This window comes from Antrostomus carolinensis, unplaced genomic scaffold (genome assembly GCF_000700745.2).
Source record: "Antrostomus carolinensis isolate BGI_N321 unplaced genomic scaffold, ASM70074v2 scaffold41731, whole genome shotgun sequence".
NCBI lineage: Eukaryota > Metazoa > Chordata > Aves > Caprimulgiformes > Caprimulgidae > Antrostomus > Antrostomus carolinensis.
Genome location: NW_010295669.1, coordinates 2497 through 15089, shown reverse-complemented (window position 1 = coordinate 15089; position 12593 = coordinate 2497). Strand labels below are relative to the sequence as shown.

At 50.3% G+C, this 12593-nt stretch overlaps 1 protein-coding gene across 1 annotated transcript in view; it reads left to right on the top strand.

Annotated features, from left to right (window-relative positions):
• The window catches only part of SLC41A1 (solute carrier family 41 member 1), a 17014-nt gene extending 6064 nt beyond the window's left edge, over window positions 1-10950 (top strand). Inside the window, exons 2-10 of the mRNA XM_010178047.1 lie at window positions 227-334; window positions 4423-4494; window positions 4765-4909; window positions 5006-5152; window positions 5903-6050; window positions 6671-6750; window positions 7578-7712; window positions 8712-8860; window positions 10476-10950. Coding sequence (XP_010176349.1) covers window positions 227-334; window positions 4423-4494; window positions 4765-4909; window positions 5006-5152; window positions 5903-6050; window positions 6671-6750; window positions 7578-7712; window positions 8712-8860; window positions 10476-10661 — 1170 coding nt within the window. The 3' untranslated portion in view covers window positions 10662-10950. The remainder of the gene's footprint in view (window positions 1-226; window positions 335-4422; window positions 4495-4764; window positions 4910-5005; window positions 5153-5902; window positions 6051-6670; window positions 6751-7577; window positions 7713-8711; window positions 8861-10475) is intronic.
• The last annotated feature ends 1643 nt before the right edge of the window (window positions 10951-12593 follow it).

Here is a 12593-nt window from a genome sequence, read left to right as displayed (position 1 = left end):
AGCAGGAACATGTGGTCACTACTACACAAACATCAAAAAATAAAAAGTAAAATCACTGCAAAATTCCAAGTGTGACACCAGAAGGGGAACTGGGTTGTCTGCCCAGGGCCACACGCAGGCGGTGCCAGGTTGCAAAGGCAGATGAGTAAGTGACACTGAGTCCAAAGCAAAGATTTCTAACAGCCATGATTACTTCTAATGGTCTTTTTTTGTTTTAATTTTGCAGCACTGGGACGTCTTCAAATATGTGACTGAGGTATTTATCCTAGTACCTGCATTACTGGGCCTGAAGGGGAACCTAGAGATGACTCTGGCATCTCGTCTGTCGACAGCTGTGAGTATCCAGGGAGTTGGAGGGAGGGAAGGAGCAGGATTCCTGGTTTGGGAAGGTGTGGGAAGGTGGATGCGTGTGTGGTATCTGGGCAGACAAAAATCTCTTCAGTCAGTGACTGCAGAAACCAGAGCCTGGAGTTTAGCATCCTGGGAAGGTGTCTTCATCCCACTGGACTGATCAGATTTGAAGGCTTAATAGTCCTTTAAGCTTTGCTGACAGTTCACTTCCTTTTCACAGCTGCTTGTGAGCCTGCAGGCATGGTGTGTGAGCTGGCTTTGGCAGTTTATTATCTGGAGTGCTTGGATCCGGTTTTCTTCATGAGAAAGCTGGGTGCAGGCGTGTCATCAAAGCAGGCAAAAACAAGACAGGTTCAGGAGGGCTGGGAGATGAGAGAGCCTGGAGGGAATTGTACAGCAAAGGATAAAACGGAGCGGACTTTGCAGTGAGAGCTGCAAGGTGGATTGACAGCCTCTTGAAGTTGATGGAGAGGCATGGCTGGGCATTTCTCTTGCTAGAATTCAGTCTGATGCCTGTGAAACAGTGAGCTCCCTGTGAGAGATGGGGGCAGGCTCTGTTAGCTCCTCAGAATACTGTGTTAGTCCAGCTGTAAATGAATTGCTTTGTGTTTAAATGTTTCTATAACACACCAGTCTGTCTCTGTAGCTGAGCAGCGCTGGAGAGAGACTGATATCCTCTCCTAACAGGGACAATAATACTCCTTCCCTCTGCAAAGCATCTTCTGCTTGAGCACGACAGCAAGTGACTGCCCGGTGTTTCTGTGATTCCCATGATGGGTGTACGTGTAGCTTTGAATCTTACATCTGCAAGGTGTTTGCTGTCTGCTGCTAAGCTTCTAACTCTGCTGGCTCCATGCTGTGAATTGCTGGAGGAGGGAGCCCTTGCAGCAAGGAGCCTGGCCTTGGCCTTGACAGTACAGAGGATCTGACCTGCCTTGGCCCAGGAGAGCTGCTTGGGAAGTGCTTGCTGAGATGTAGGGATGGAGAACTGTCTGTCTGGGTGGTGGCAGCAAGCATAGCTAGCAGAGAACTGCTTCTTAGCATCTTCCTTTCCTCTCAGCCTTCCCCTTCCTGGTTGCTGCAGGAGAAAGCACAGGGGAGTGTTGAAAAGGTCTCTCTATATCTGCTGTCCTGGGCCCTCTCTTGTTCTCCCATCTTGAGCAATGGGGTGATGCCAGCTGTGGCTCTTTGCTCCTCAGTAGCTTCTTGTTGGCCTCTAAGGCCTGAGGTTTCTGCTGCACTCCTGGATGGCAGCAGAGCCAACTTTTTGAGCTGCTCATCCAGCCTTTGTCATCTGCAGCCCCTTATGCTGCTCTGATCCACTGAACCAGTGGCACGTGGGCATCGTATTCTGAAGAGTCTGGGTTGTCCCTGCACTCCCTGAGGAGGAGGAAGGCAACAGCATTTCCCCTGGACTAGCCCTTGGTTTGGCCCTTGCACCCCCAGCCCCTGCCTGCTGATTACTGCTGACTGTGGGGACCACCTCCTCCTTGGATTCAGCCCATGCCCTTGGTTTTCTGAAGGAGCAGGGCACCCTGCTGCCTGGGGGATGGCTGTGCCAGCATTACCTGGGCTGTGGCTGTTCCCCCTTGTCTTCTCTCTCCAGGCGCTGCTGGGGAGGACAGAGCTGCTGGGAGGCTTCGTGCTGCCCCTGGCCAGCTGTGCTCCAGTGCCAGGGCTTGCAGGGACAGGCTGAGCACTGCAGCTTGTGTCTCAGGATGAGCTTTGTTTGCCTCTTCGTTCTGCGAAACAAATCCCTTTGTTTTATTTGCTCTGTTGTTGGGATCATGTCAGGATCTTTGCTGTCCCAGACACAGGCCTTGGCCAGCTCACACTTTCTGAGCATGAGCTTATTGGGGTGAGTGCTTGGCTCTCCTGGGACAAAGGCAGCACTTCTGTGGCCTCCGTTTTCTCCATCCTCTTCCCTTATGGGGCTGGCAGGGAGCAGTTTTGGGGCAGGCTTGGCGGAGAAACGAGACTATGCAGAAAGTCACAGGAATGCAAGACTTTCCCCTGTCTTCTCTGGTGACCACGACAGGGTCACGAGGAAACTGGCACAGAGAGCACCCGTCTGACTCGCTGGCCCGACCGTGCTGAGCGGCTTCTGCCCTTGCACCAGCTCGGTCTCCTGGTGCCTCCTCCTGCCCCTGAGCTGGTGGCTGTGGGGTGGCATTAGCCTCATGGGTCAAGACCCAGACTTTCTCCTTGGCTTTCCTTTGCCCTGGCAGGAAAGAAGGTTGTGCTGCCTCTACGCGAATCCCCTCGCCTTGCACTCTGCCTCCTTGTCTCTGCGTGGTGGGATAGGATGATCTCGTGGGCTTTCCTTTTTCTTCCTTGCTCTGTTCTTCCCTCAGCGTGGGGGTCCCACGTGCAGGCGTGTGGAGGGAGCTCCCCTCTGACTAGGGCTGCTCACTGTGGGTCTCGTGCTCTCTCCGCAGGAAAGCAGCCTGGAGTGGTTTCTCAGACTGTGGGTTTCTAATTAGTGCTGCATTAAGGCATCTCAGAAATTCCTTTCACTATTAAGAAGCAAAACTCTCCCATTAGTTAAAGGACTAAAATCCTGTTGCCAGTGACTACAGCTAGGTTATGTTAATCCCAACCTAATTGCCATGTGGCTGGAATTTTAAGGTCAGGCTTCATATGGAGCTCAAATTGCTGTGCTGGATGTGCTCAGTGCTACTCCAGACAACTTTTTGTTGATTTTTCCCCATTTTTTTATCCTGTCCGTGTAAACTAAATGAAATAAAATCACTCCAGAGATGGGCACATCCCAGTGCTGGTTGAGATGAGCTGGCAGTTCTCTCAAGCACATGCAGTAAGGAGAGCAGAAAGATTAGTTGATCACTGACTCTTTCTTTGCAGAGGCCAGCAGGGAAACCCAAGAGGCAGAAATTGCTGCTGTAGTGTTGAGCAGAAGTTTTGAGTTTGAGACTGTCAGCCAGTAACTCTAACATGCATTTACCACTCCAGATTGCTTGAGCCTCTCCCTTATGATTTCATAGTGACAAATGTGTTTCCTCTTCATGTTCATCAGCTTCTGATGATACAAGATTGGATCTAAGCTCATGCCCTCTGCCTGTCCATTCTGTCCTGAAGGTGCTAGGGAAGAGCAGAACCCTTATGCTCTGCAGTAACCAGCAACCTGCAGTGATTCTGCTGGGTTATTTTGGATTGTATGCCAGGGAATTAAAGCAACTTTCCGCCTCTTCTCGTTAGTCTGATTAGCATCTCCTGCAGTTGTAGCAGTGCCTGATGACCCGTGTGCCATGGCTGCTTCCCACTACTCAGTAGGTCTCCACATGGCATTAGTCTTGTTTACTCAGCTTTTAACTGAAACTGTAGTTCTTTCTGCCAGTTCCTTTGCCCACGTGATGCTACTCTGGCCTTGGTCTGTATCAGAGCTGGGGCACACAGATAGCTGACCTGAGTCCATGCCCCCTTATTTCCCTCCTGGCTGGTGACCTGAGGGGCAGCATGACCTAACTGGGTCTGAGCCAGGCTTGGCTTGATCACCCGTGGAGTGAATTTAATGAGTAAATAAGCAGCAGTGCGTGACTCTGCATGGGGACAAAGTATATCTTGTTGCTTTTGCAAGGTTTTCATCAGACATTCCATTGACGTCGATTCCCCTTTACACTCCCTTCAAAACCCCCCTCTGCAGCGGGTCTGGCTTCACTCCTGCCTCGTGGGAGAGTGTCAGCCCCGTCCTGCAGCTGGGAAGGAGAAGCTGCTGAAGCTGAAACTGGGAACAGCTTTGGTGTTCTGGAGTAGAAAACCAGTGTAACTGTTGGAAGAGGCACTGTGGTTATCCGGGGTGTATAGCCCAAGTCACTTTCATTTCACAGAACTGCATGTCACACACTGGGATGTCACTGCAGGGCTGTGCCCCAGCTGTGCACACATGGACACACACAGCTTTCCTACTGAATTGCTCTCCCATAAGAGCTGAGGATTTGAGGTCATTATTTTCTCCTGCTCCCGGCCACAAGCTTGTGGGAAAAGCAGGAATTTGACTGTTAGCAAATGCAAAATGTTCTTGGTTTTTAATAATGTTGTGATGTCCTCTTACAGGCTAATATTGGCCAAATGGATACACCCAAAGAGCTCTGGAAGATGATAACAGGGAACATGGCTTTGATACAGGTAAGAAAACATGAAAGGAGAAGGAAGTGGGAATATTGGTAGTTGGTGTAAGCAGCTGTGACCAGTGTCAGGTTTAAATGTCTGGTTTTTGGTGTTGGCAGCTCCTTGCTCCACCATAACAGTTTGCTCTATAGATGACACTTGGTGTTTTCCTGCTAGGTGCTAATCCACGTGAAATGATGGCACCCTGGGTGGTGTTTCCTTCTTCCCTCACCCTGTGACTATTTTGCTGTCTAGTCCTCTTGGCGACTGTCTGGTTTTTATTTTCAGGTTCAGGCTACTGTGGTTGGCTTCCTGGCCTCGATCGCAGCAGTGGTGTTCGGATGGATCCCAGATGGGCATTTCAGCATTGACCATGCTGTCCTGCTTTGTGCCAGCAGCGTGGCTACTGCTTTTATTGCTTCCCTTGTTCTGGGTGAGAGACAGACCTTACACACCCTCCATGAACCTCTTCCTAAAATGATGGACTCTTCTTGGTCTCATCCTGATTTCTTCCTCTTTTTGGCTGTAGGCATGATTATGATTGGCGTCATCATTGGATCCAGGAAGATGGGGATCAATCCTGATAACGTTGCCACACCAATTGCTGCCAGCCTGGGGGATCTCATCACCCTGGCTCTGCTTTCAGGAATCAGCTGGGGCTTGTACAAAGAGCTGGGTGAGGAGCAACAAAAGGCCTTTGTCTCTCCCTGGTCCTTCCATGTGCTGCTGTGTCTCCCTCTCGTTTCACCCTCTTCCTTTACCCTTCCTGTTCTCAGGGTATATAGAATGCCTGGCCTAGAAGCTACCTCAGTTAGTGAGACCTGGTCAGAACTGAGAAGGGAGGGAAATGGACATTCTTACTGCCCTGTAGCTGCAGACAGTCTTGGCAGTGATCTGCATACTTCCTTCTTACCAGGTAGAGTGGTAAAGGAGAGGTTGTCACCTTCCAAGTGCCAGGGGCTTGATTGTGGCTAAAACTGTAGGAAAAGGCAGCTTTGGATTTCATATTTCCTACTGTCTGCACCAACTCGGGGTCCTCAGTGCAGAGCTGCAGCTGTAGACTCCAGACTTCCTCCTTCCTCCCCTCCACCTTCCTTCCCGGGCGGCTGGGATGCAGGGGATGTGACTCAGCCAGGTTCAGCCAAAGGTGAAGCAACACTGGGAGGTCTTATTAAGGTGTGTGAATGAGCAGTTAAAATTGAAGATATCTCACTTGAATCTGTTGATAAAGCCTCTGAGAGTGCCCCAGGAGAAGGAAATACCGTGTCCTGCAGAGTTGAGGCTGGCTTGGGTTAGTTTGCCTGTCCTTAGTGGAGTTTCTGACTGCCAGGGTGACAGCAGTCGATGAGCTCAGCTGAAGTAGCACCCTCCCTTACTGCAGTGTGATGTGTCCTTGATCTGTTGTCTTTGCTTATTTCCCCCTCAGAGAGCAAAGCCTACGTGAATCCTTTGGTATGCGCCTTCTTCATTGCTCTGCTGCCCATCTGGATCATCATTGCCAAGAGGAATGCAGCGACTCGGGAGGTGCTGTACTCTGGCTGGGAGCCAGTCATTATAGCAATGGCTATTAGCAGGTAGGAAGGTGTGGAAGGGTTCCTCTCCCCAAACACAGACAGACAACACACCCTTTTCCATGGCCCTTTCTGCCTTTTAACCCTCAGTAGATTCTGAAACAAGAGGGAACCCAAACCTCTTCTGCTTCCATAGTCCAGACTGCCAGGAAACTGGAGGTTGTTTTGTGTTTTCTAGACAAAGACGTGGGGTTCTGGGTCCTGAGGCAGAAGAGTGATGAAGCACCTGACTGCTGGAATGCAGGGCCTTAGCAATGTCCCAGGTGCTGCACAGGGAGACCCTGGCATGGCCACGGAGTAAACACAGCTCCCATTTAGCAGTCTTCCACACAAGAGCCCTCTGAAGGGCAGGGTTGCTTTTGATTATTGCATTGCAGTAAACTGTACATTAGGGGATTTAGTCTGATGGCTTTTGTCAGCAGTGAGAAAAGATCCTGCTAAAACTGTCTGCTGTCATCAGATATTGAGGCTTAAAATTGTATGCAGCAACTGCAGTTATAGGTGCATGTTACTAGATGTACATATCACCCTTGGGTGCTGTCCTGCAGCAGAGAGAACCCTCAGTGCTCTGTGTATTTCCTAATGAGCTTTCAGCACTGACCTCTTTCATCTTCCCTTTGCAGTGTTGGGGGTTTAATTTTAGACAGAACAGTCTCAGATCCAAACTTTGCTGGGATGGCTGTCTTCACACCGGTTATTAATGGTGAGTCCTTTCCACTCTGGTACTGCAGCTCTTGGAGGCTCTTGGCAGACAGTGGAATTGTCCTGTGTGCCTTATTTCAGGCAGGTTGAGGAGACATTCTCTTTTGTTTGCCAGTGAGACATGGTGGTTAGACCCAGATTTACAGCAGTGTGGCTCGCCCTGGTGCCAGCCTTTTACCAAAGGGTGACTGGCCTGGGACATTATTGCCTTAAAGACATATTTTCCAGGGACCCAACAAAAATTGCCCTCATTGCCTGAGTCCTCCTGGCTGGTGGATGACCCCATTCTTCCAAGATATGTGACTTGTGGCACTGGTGACATAAAGATTTGGATTTGCAACTCAGAGTCAGGAAATCTAATTGCTTCTGGTATAAAGCTTTGGCCTCCTTTCTGCCTGATGAACCAAGGAAACTCCTTTGTTTATTACTTTTTGCAATAAATTGAGTTAATTTAGAGCCAGTGCATCTTGTGCTCGTGGGTTCCACAGTTTCATTCTCCCTTATGTGCAGAATAATGGTTTTAAACTTCCTGTGTCTGTTTTGGTGGCTGACTCCTCTTTTTTTTTTTTTGTTTCATGTATTTCTTCCAATCGAAGCTGCAGGAACAGAATTGCATCTATTTTACTAAGGGTCCTAAGGGGAAACTGGAGAACAGTGTGCTTTGTCTCAGCTCTTTACATCCTGCAAAGGTGGAATTTGGGTCAAAAATAGACTGTCCTACATTATTCCAGCACCTGGCAATTCCAGATCTGCAAATGGCTGTTGAAAATAACTCTTTCTTTTTAAAGTGTTTGAGGCATCATCTTACTGCTCTCTCCTTATCTGCAGGTGTGGGTGGCAACCTGGTGGCAGTGCAGGCTAGTCGCATCTCCACATACCTGCACATGAGTGGGATGCCTGGCGAGAGCTCCGAAACCACCCCTCGCAAGTGCCCCAGCCCTTGCAGCACTTTCTTCAGCTCAGGTATCCAAGTTGAGTGTTGAAATCTATTGACTTGTTGGCAGCAGCAGTTGCTGCAGTTGGCTGGCTAAACTTTGTGACAGTCGCTGGAGCAGTGTCACAGGAAATGGTGGCTGAAATCTGCTCAGAGGCAGCTGTCAGCTCAGGGATGTGACTGGTCTTCTGGCCTGGCCTGCCCTCTAGAGACAGTCAGACCTTCAGCAAAGCCACCGTGTGAGAGAACATGGCTCTGCTGGGTGAGGAAAGCATGGTGCAGCAGTCCCATGCCCTAACTCTAATACTATAAATCCTCCACCCTCTAAATCTTTTCCAGATGTGTCCAGGATACTGAAACCTGTCTTGAGGCTGTTCAGTGTTGCAGCTCTGCTGAGCTTATAGAGCTGCAGTTACAGAAAGCTCACTTAAGGAGGCTTCCTAGCAGCTCTCTTATTTGTAGCAGAGCACAGCCCAAACTTGGGTTCCAGCACAGAGTGTGGGCAGAGATTATTACTCTCCAGACTTCCTAGAGAGGCTTGGTAGCCTGCAGCCTGGGTCCTGGCCATCTAGGCCAAGGCTGTCCCTAGAGAAGGAAGGGCAAGAGGTCTGCAGTTTGTTGGTGATCTGTTAGGAAACTTATCACCAGACAAGGTGCAGACAGAGCTCTAAGGAAATTCAGCGTTCAGAGGAAATTCTTGACAGCTTTGGACTGAGCACTGTCAGAGATGGGACATGAATCCTTTTGGCAGCTGAGGTCTGAGAACAGCTTCTGTTTGGGGGACGGAATTAAGCTCTCCTACTGAGCTTGGTGCAAAGAGTCCTGAGGTGTCCTGACAGTTGGGTCATCATTCAGGGCACTGCCTTCCAGCCTAAATCTATGGTGCAGGGATGAGGGTCCAGTGTGCTGGTCCCTGCTTCCGATTTGCCCATAGCTGTGCTGCCTCCTCCCCTGGGCCCAGGCAGGCTGCAGAGTTGCTGTGCCTTCAGGCCTATCTTAAGCCTGAACTCCATCTCTTCTTGTTGCAGATGTGAATTCTCGCTCTGCTCGGGTGCTCTTTCTTCTGGTGGTACCTGGACACTTGGTTTTTCTTTACACCATCAGCTCCATGCAAGGTGGACACACTACACTCACCCTGATTTTCATAGTCTTCTACATGACAGCTGCACTTCTCCAGGTAAGCTGGAGCCCTTCTGTGGGCTGTAACCCCTCAGGCTGGAATAAGGGGACACTGCCACCTCATCTGCAGTGGGGACCTGTTCAGTCAGTTTAGTTCTAGATACACAGCTGAAGGCACAGTGATACACCTTATTGCTGGGTAAGAGATTTATGTGCTGGGGAGAGCTGTGCCAAGTAGATTGCATTTGTTAAATGAGCTGGTATCAAACTGAATAAACCCGTCTTTGTTGATACCTGTACACACAATTTTTCCTTCCTACCATTCTTGGCAAGTTTTGAATCTGTATTTTGTCTCTTTTAAGTCCTCCTGATAGCAGAAGGGTTTACCTCTTGTGTGTTAATCTGTCCTATAAGGTGCTTTAGCAATTTTAAAACTGCTGGTGAAGAAAACAGGAACTGGAATTTGCAGGGACCTTGTGCCTTGCGTGGCTTGTCCTGCCCTTTCCCTGCCTCCCCTGCAGGGTAGAGACCCCCCCAGCTCTGTGGTCTGGGGCTCCCTGTCTCCCTGCAGGAGCTGTGTGAGACCAGGGTGATGCCTGTTCTGAGGGATGCACACAGACCAGGGTGTTCATGCTGCAGGAATCCAGAGGCCACGTGCAGGAGTCTGGCTGCCTGTGTTGGAGGGAGACACTCCAGTTTCCTCCCAAGCCCAGCTCCTCTCCCCCCTGCTCACCCCTCTGCTCATGGAAGCTGTGCCTGGTTTCAGTGTCCCCTAAAATCAACGACCGAAGCCAGCTCAAGGAAATGAGTCAGAACATCCATCAGAGGCAGGAGCAGAGCGCTGTCATCCAGGAGGCTAAATTTAGGTTGTGAACCGAGCTGGGTACTTGGGCACTTGGAGGGGCTTCCGCTGGCTGCCGCTCTGCAGAGCCACTGCTGCCAGCAGCCTGCGGGCTGTGCCTGCTGTGTGCTGACTGCTGTGTGCTGAGCGAGACCCTGAGAGACACCAGACACATTAGCAACAGGTCTGTGGCCACTTCAAATCCTTCTCCCAGTCCTAGGGCTTGAGAGGATTCAATGCACATTTCTTCTGTCTTTAGCTATTGATACGAGCCTCTTGCTGCATTGGAGCAGATGGAGAACATCACGCTCTGGTACTCTCAGCTGATGGGCAGTTGCTGTTTTATTTCTGGAAGCCCAGCATTGCTGTCCCTGCCCGAGCATCCTGCAGGATAAGTCCCTTCTTTGCCCCTAGTTCAAGCTTGTTCTAGTTCAGCCTAAAAACTGAGATATAAAATTTAAATTTTTTGGTGTTTGGGTGCCGATCTTCTCCCTTCTAAGCCTAAATTTGGTGGTGACACGAAGCTAAAGAAGAATAGGGTCGAGGCTGTTAAGGACACAGGGGATTTGGATGCCCAGGCGCCCACTCAAACTCACCAAGTTCCTCTTTGTGCCATACTTGTTGCTTTGGGGACACAGCCCATGTTAAATGCCTGGAGGGCAGCGCTCAGCGAGATGGTTCTGACCTGCCACCAGCTCTTCCTTGGGTTGAGGTTGTGTGTCTCTCAGCCTGGCCTGCCCAGTTGGAGTTGCCCCAGCTGATGCTCTGTGAAGGTCGGGATTGCAGAGGTGGGGATTTGTGGCTGATGTGGCTCTTTTCTTCTGCCTCCCAGGTTCTCATTCTTCTGTACATTGCTGACTGGATGGTGCACTGGATGTGGGGCAGGGACCTTGATCCTGACAACTTCTCCATCCCATACTTGACAGCGCTGGGGGACCTGATTGGAACAGGTCTCCTTGCTCTCAGCTTTCACATCCTCTGGCTCATCGGTGACCGGGACTCCGATGTGGGAGACTAGCTCTCCCTGCTTCCCCCCTTCTCAGACCTCTCCTCCTCCTCCTCTCATTTTGTTGTTCCTTTTCCTCCCCCCTTGCTCTCCTTCACTTCCTCCCCTCACCCTGTCTCTCTTGAGACTTCATCTTTGATACTGGATTCTCATTATTTTCAATGGGAATTTTATGTGGTTTATATTTCAAGCCAAGTTTGTACAGAAAATAAATCTAGTTTTAGGAAGGACAAAAAAAATGTGTAACGAGACAATCACCAAGTGCAATTTCATAGTAGTTGTGTCTGAACCAAGGTTACAGTGAAGATACTGATCAGTCAGATCAGGCAGGGAGCCCACCCTGTCCCGCTCACTAGAGGTGAAGGGCTGCTTTTTTCGCTTCATAAGCGTTTTAAATACTGGAGGTAAGGTTCAGATTTACTTTTACTGAACAGGCACCTTCTAGCAAAGTACAACCTTATGGATGAGGGCATGGGGGGTCTCCTGTCCTCTCTGTCCTGTCACCCTCCTCCCTCATGTTTGCTCTCTGAATCCCCCTCCTGTGCCCAGCATCCAAAGCACACAGGTCTCTGGTAGAGGGATCAGTGAAGATGGAAGGGTCCTGTGTGCTGAAAACCCATTCCCCTGTGCCCATTAGGAACGTGAGTGATCTCAGGTTTGAGGACTGCAGAGCCCCAAAATTTGGCTGCGAGCAGGCTGGTCTCTGCTGACACATTTCATCTCCCTTTTGCCAACCATCCAGCAGCATCTCAAACTGCAGACTGCTTGTTCTGCCTCTCATCTTGAACTGAGTTCAGCTGCTGCTGCCTGCAAAGGGATGTGCTCTGTGCTTGTGTGTCTGAAGAGCTGTGAGCTCCCTCCATCCATCCTTCTCCCCACCCTCCTGCCAGTGCTCTGCTGGAGCTGTCACAGATGCTCTGTGCCAGCCTCTCCTGCGTGCTGGAATGGGCTCAGCACTATTTTCATGGCAGCCTGCTCAGTTCAGTTGATTTTTCTTTTCTGAAGGAGGTGGATGGAAAAACAGATCCTATTTTGTGTGTAAAGATTTTCAGCAGCTGGGAAGAAGCCACCCAATACCTCTCCCAGTTGAGGCATCTCAAACTGGGGAGCATTAGGCTCTTGATGTCTGTTAGAAAAGGACATCCACCTTCAGACAATGGATTTCTGTCTGTGTAGGCACCAGCTGGAAAAGAGGTCGGTGAGGGCAGTCAGATTTCTGAAGCCCTGGTTCTTAGTGCAGCTCTCTGTACGGGACTGAAGCAAAGGAACCCGCTTGCCCTCGAGCAGGCGCCTAAAATCCAGCGTCAGGGTTCCAGCCCAGCCTGTAGGCACTGGCTGAGAGCTCAGGGTTCACTGCTTGGTTTCTTTCCCTTCTGCTTCTTGTGCTGTTCAGCTCAGTGATGGCTGAGATGCCTCCTCATCTGCTGCTTGTGCCTGTTGGAAGGACTCACAGAGTCTGCAGCAGCGTCACGAGAGAAAACCTGTTCTGGCTGCGAGACTGAGGCGTTTGTAAAGGATCTTCCTGAGCGCTGTCAGCACTCAACGCTTTCTAGCTTTCCCATTTGGATATAAATCAATTCAATAAACTGAGTGCAGTTTCACATGAGCAGGTCTTATCGACTTTGAAACTTCACCCAGTTACACCCAGTTTAAATGATGTGTTCAAGCAGACGGCGCTGGTAACCAGGCTCTAAGGCATGGATAGAAATGGAATGTCTGAGCATGCCTGGGGGGGAAAGCTCCTGACATCTCTCAAGTCTGGGGACAATACAGTATCTCCCATGGAGCCAAACTTCAGTGCTGCGCTGCCCAGAGCTTGGGGAGCTGCCGGGATCTTCCCAAACGCTGGGGCAATGCCTGCAGTACTCGGTGTAACAGCACCTTGGATCCTCATCCTGATGGCAGCAAAGCTCTTGTTCTCGTTGGCTGCTGCAGTTCTGCTCC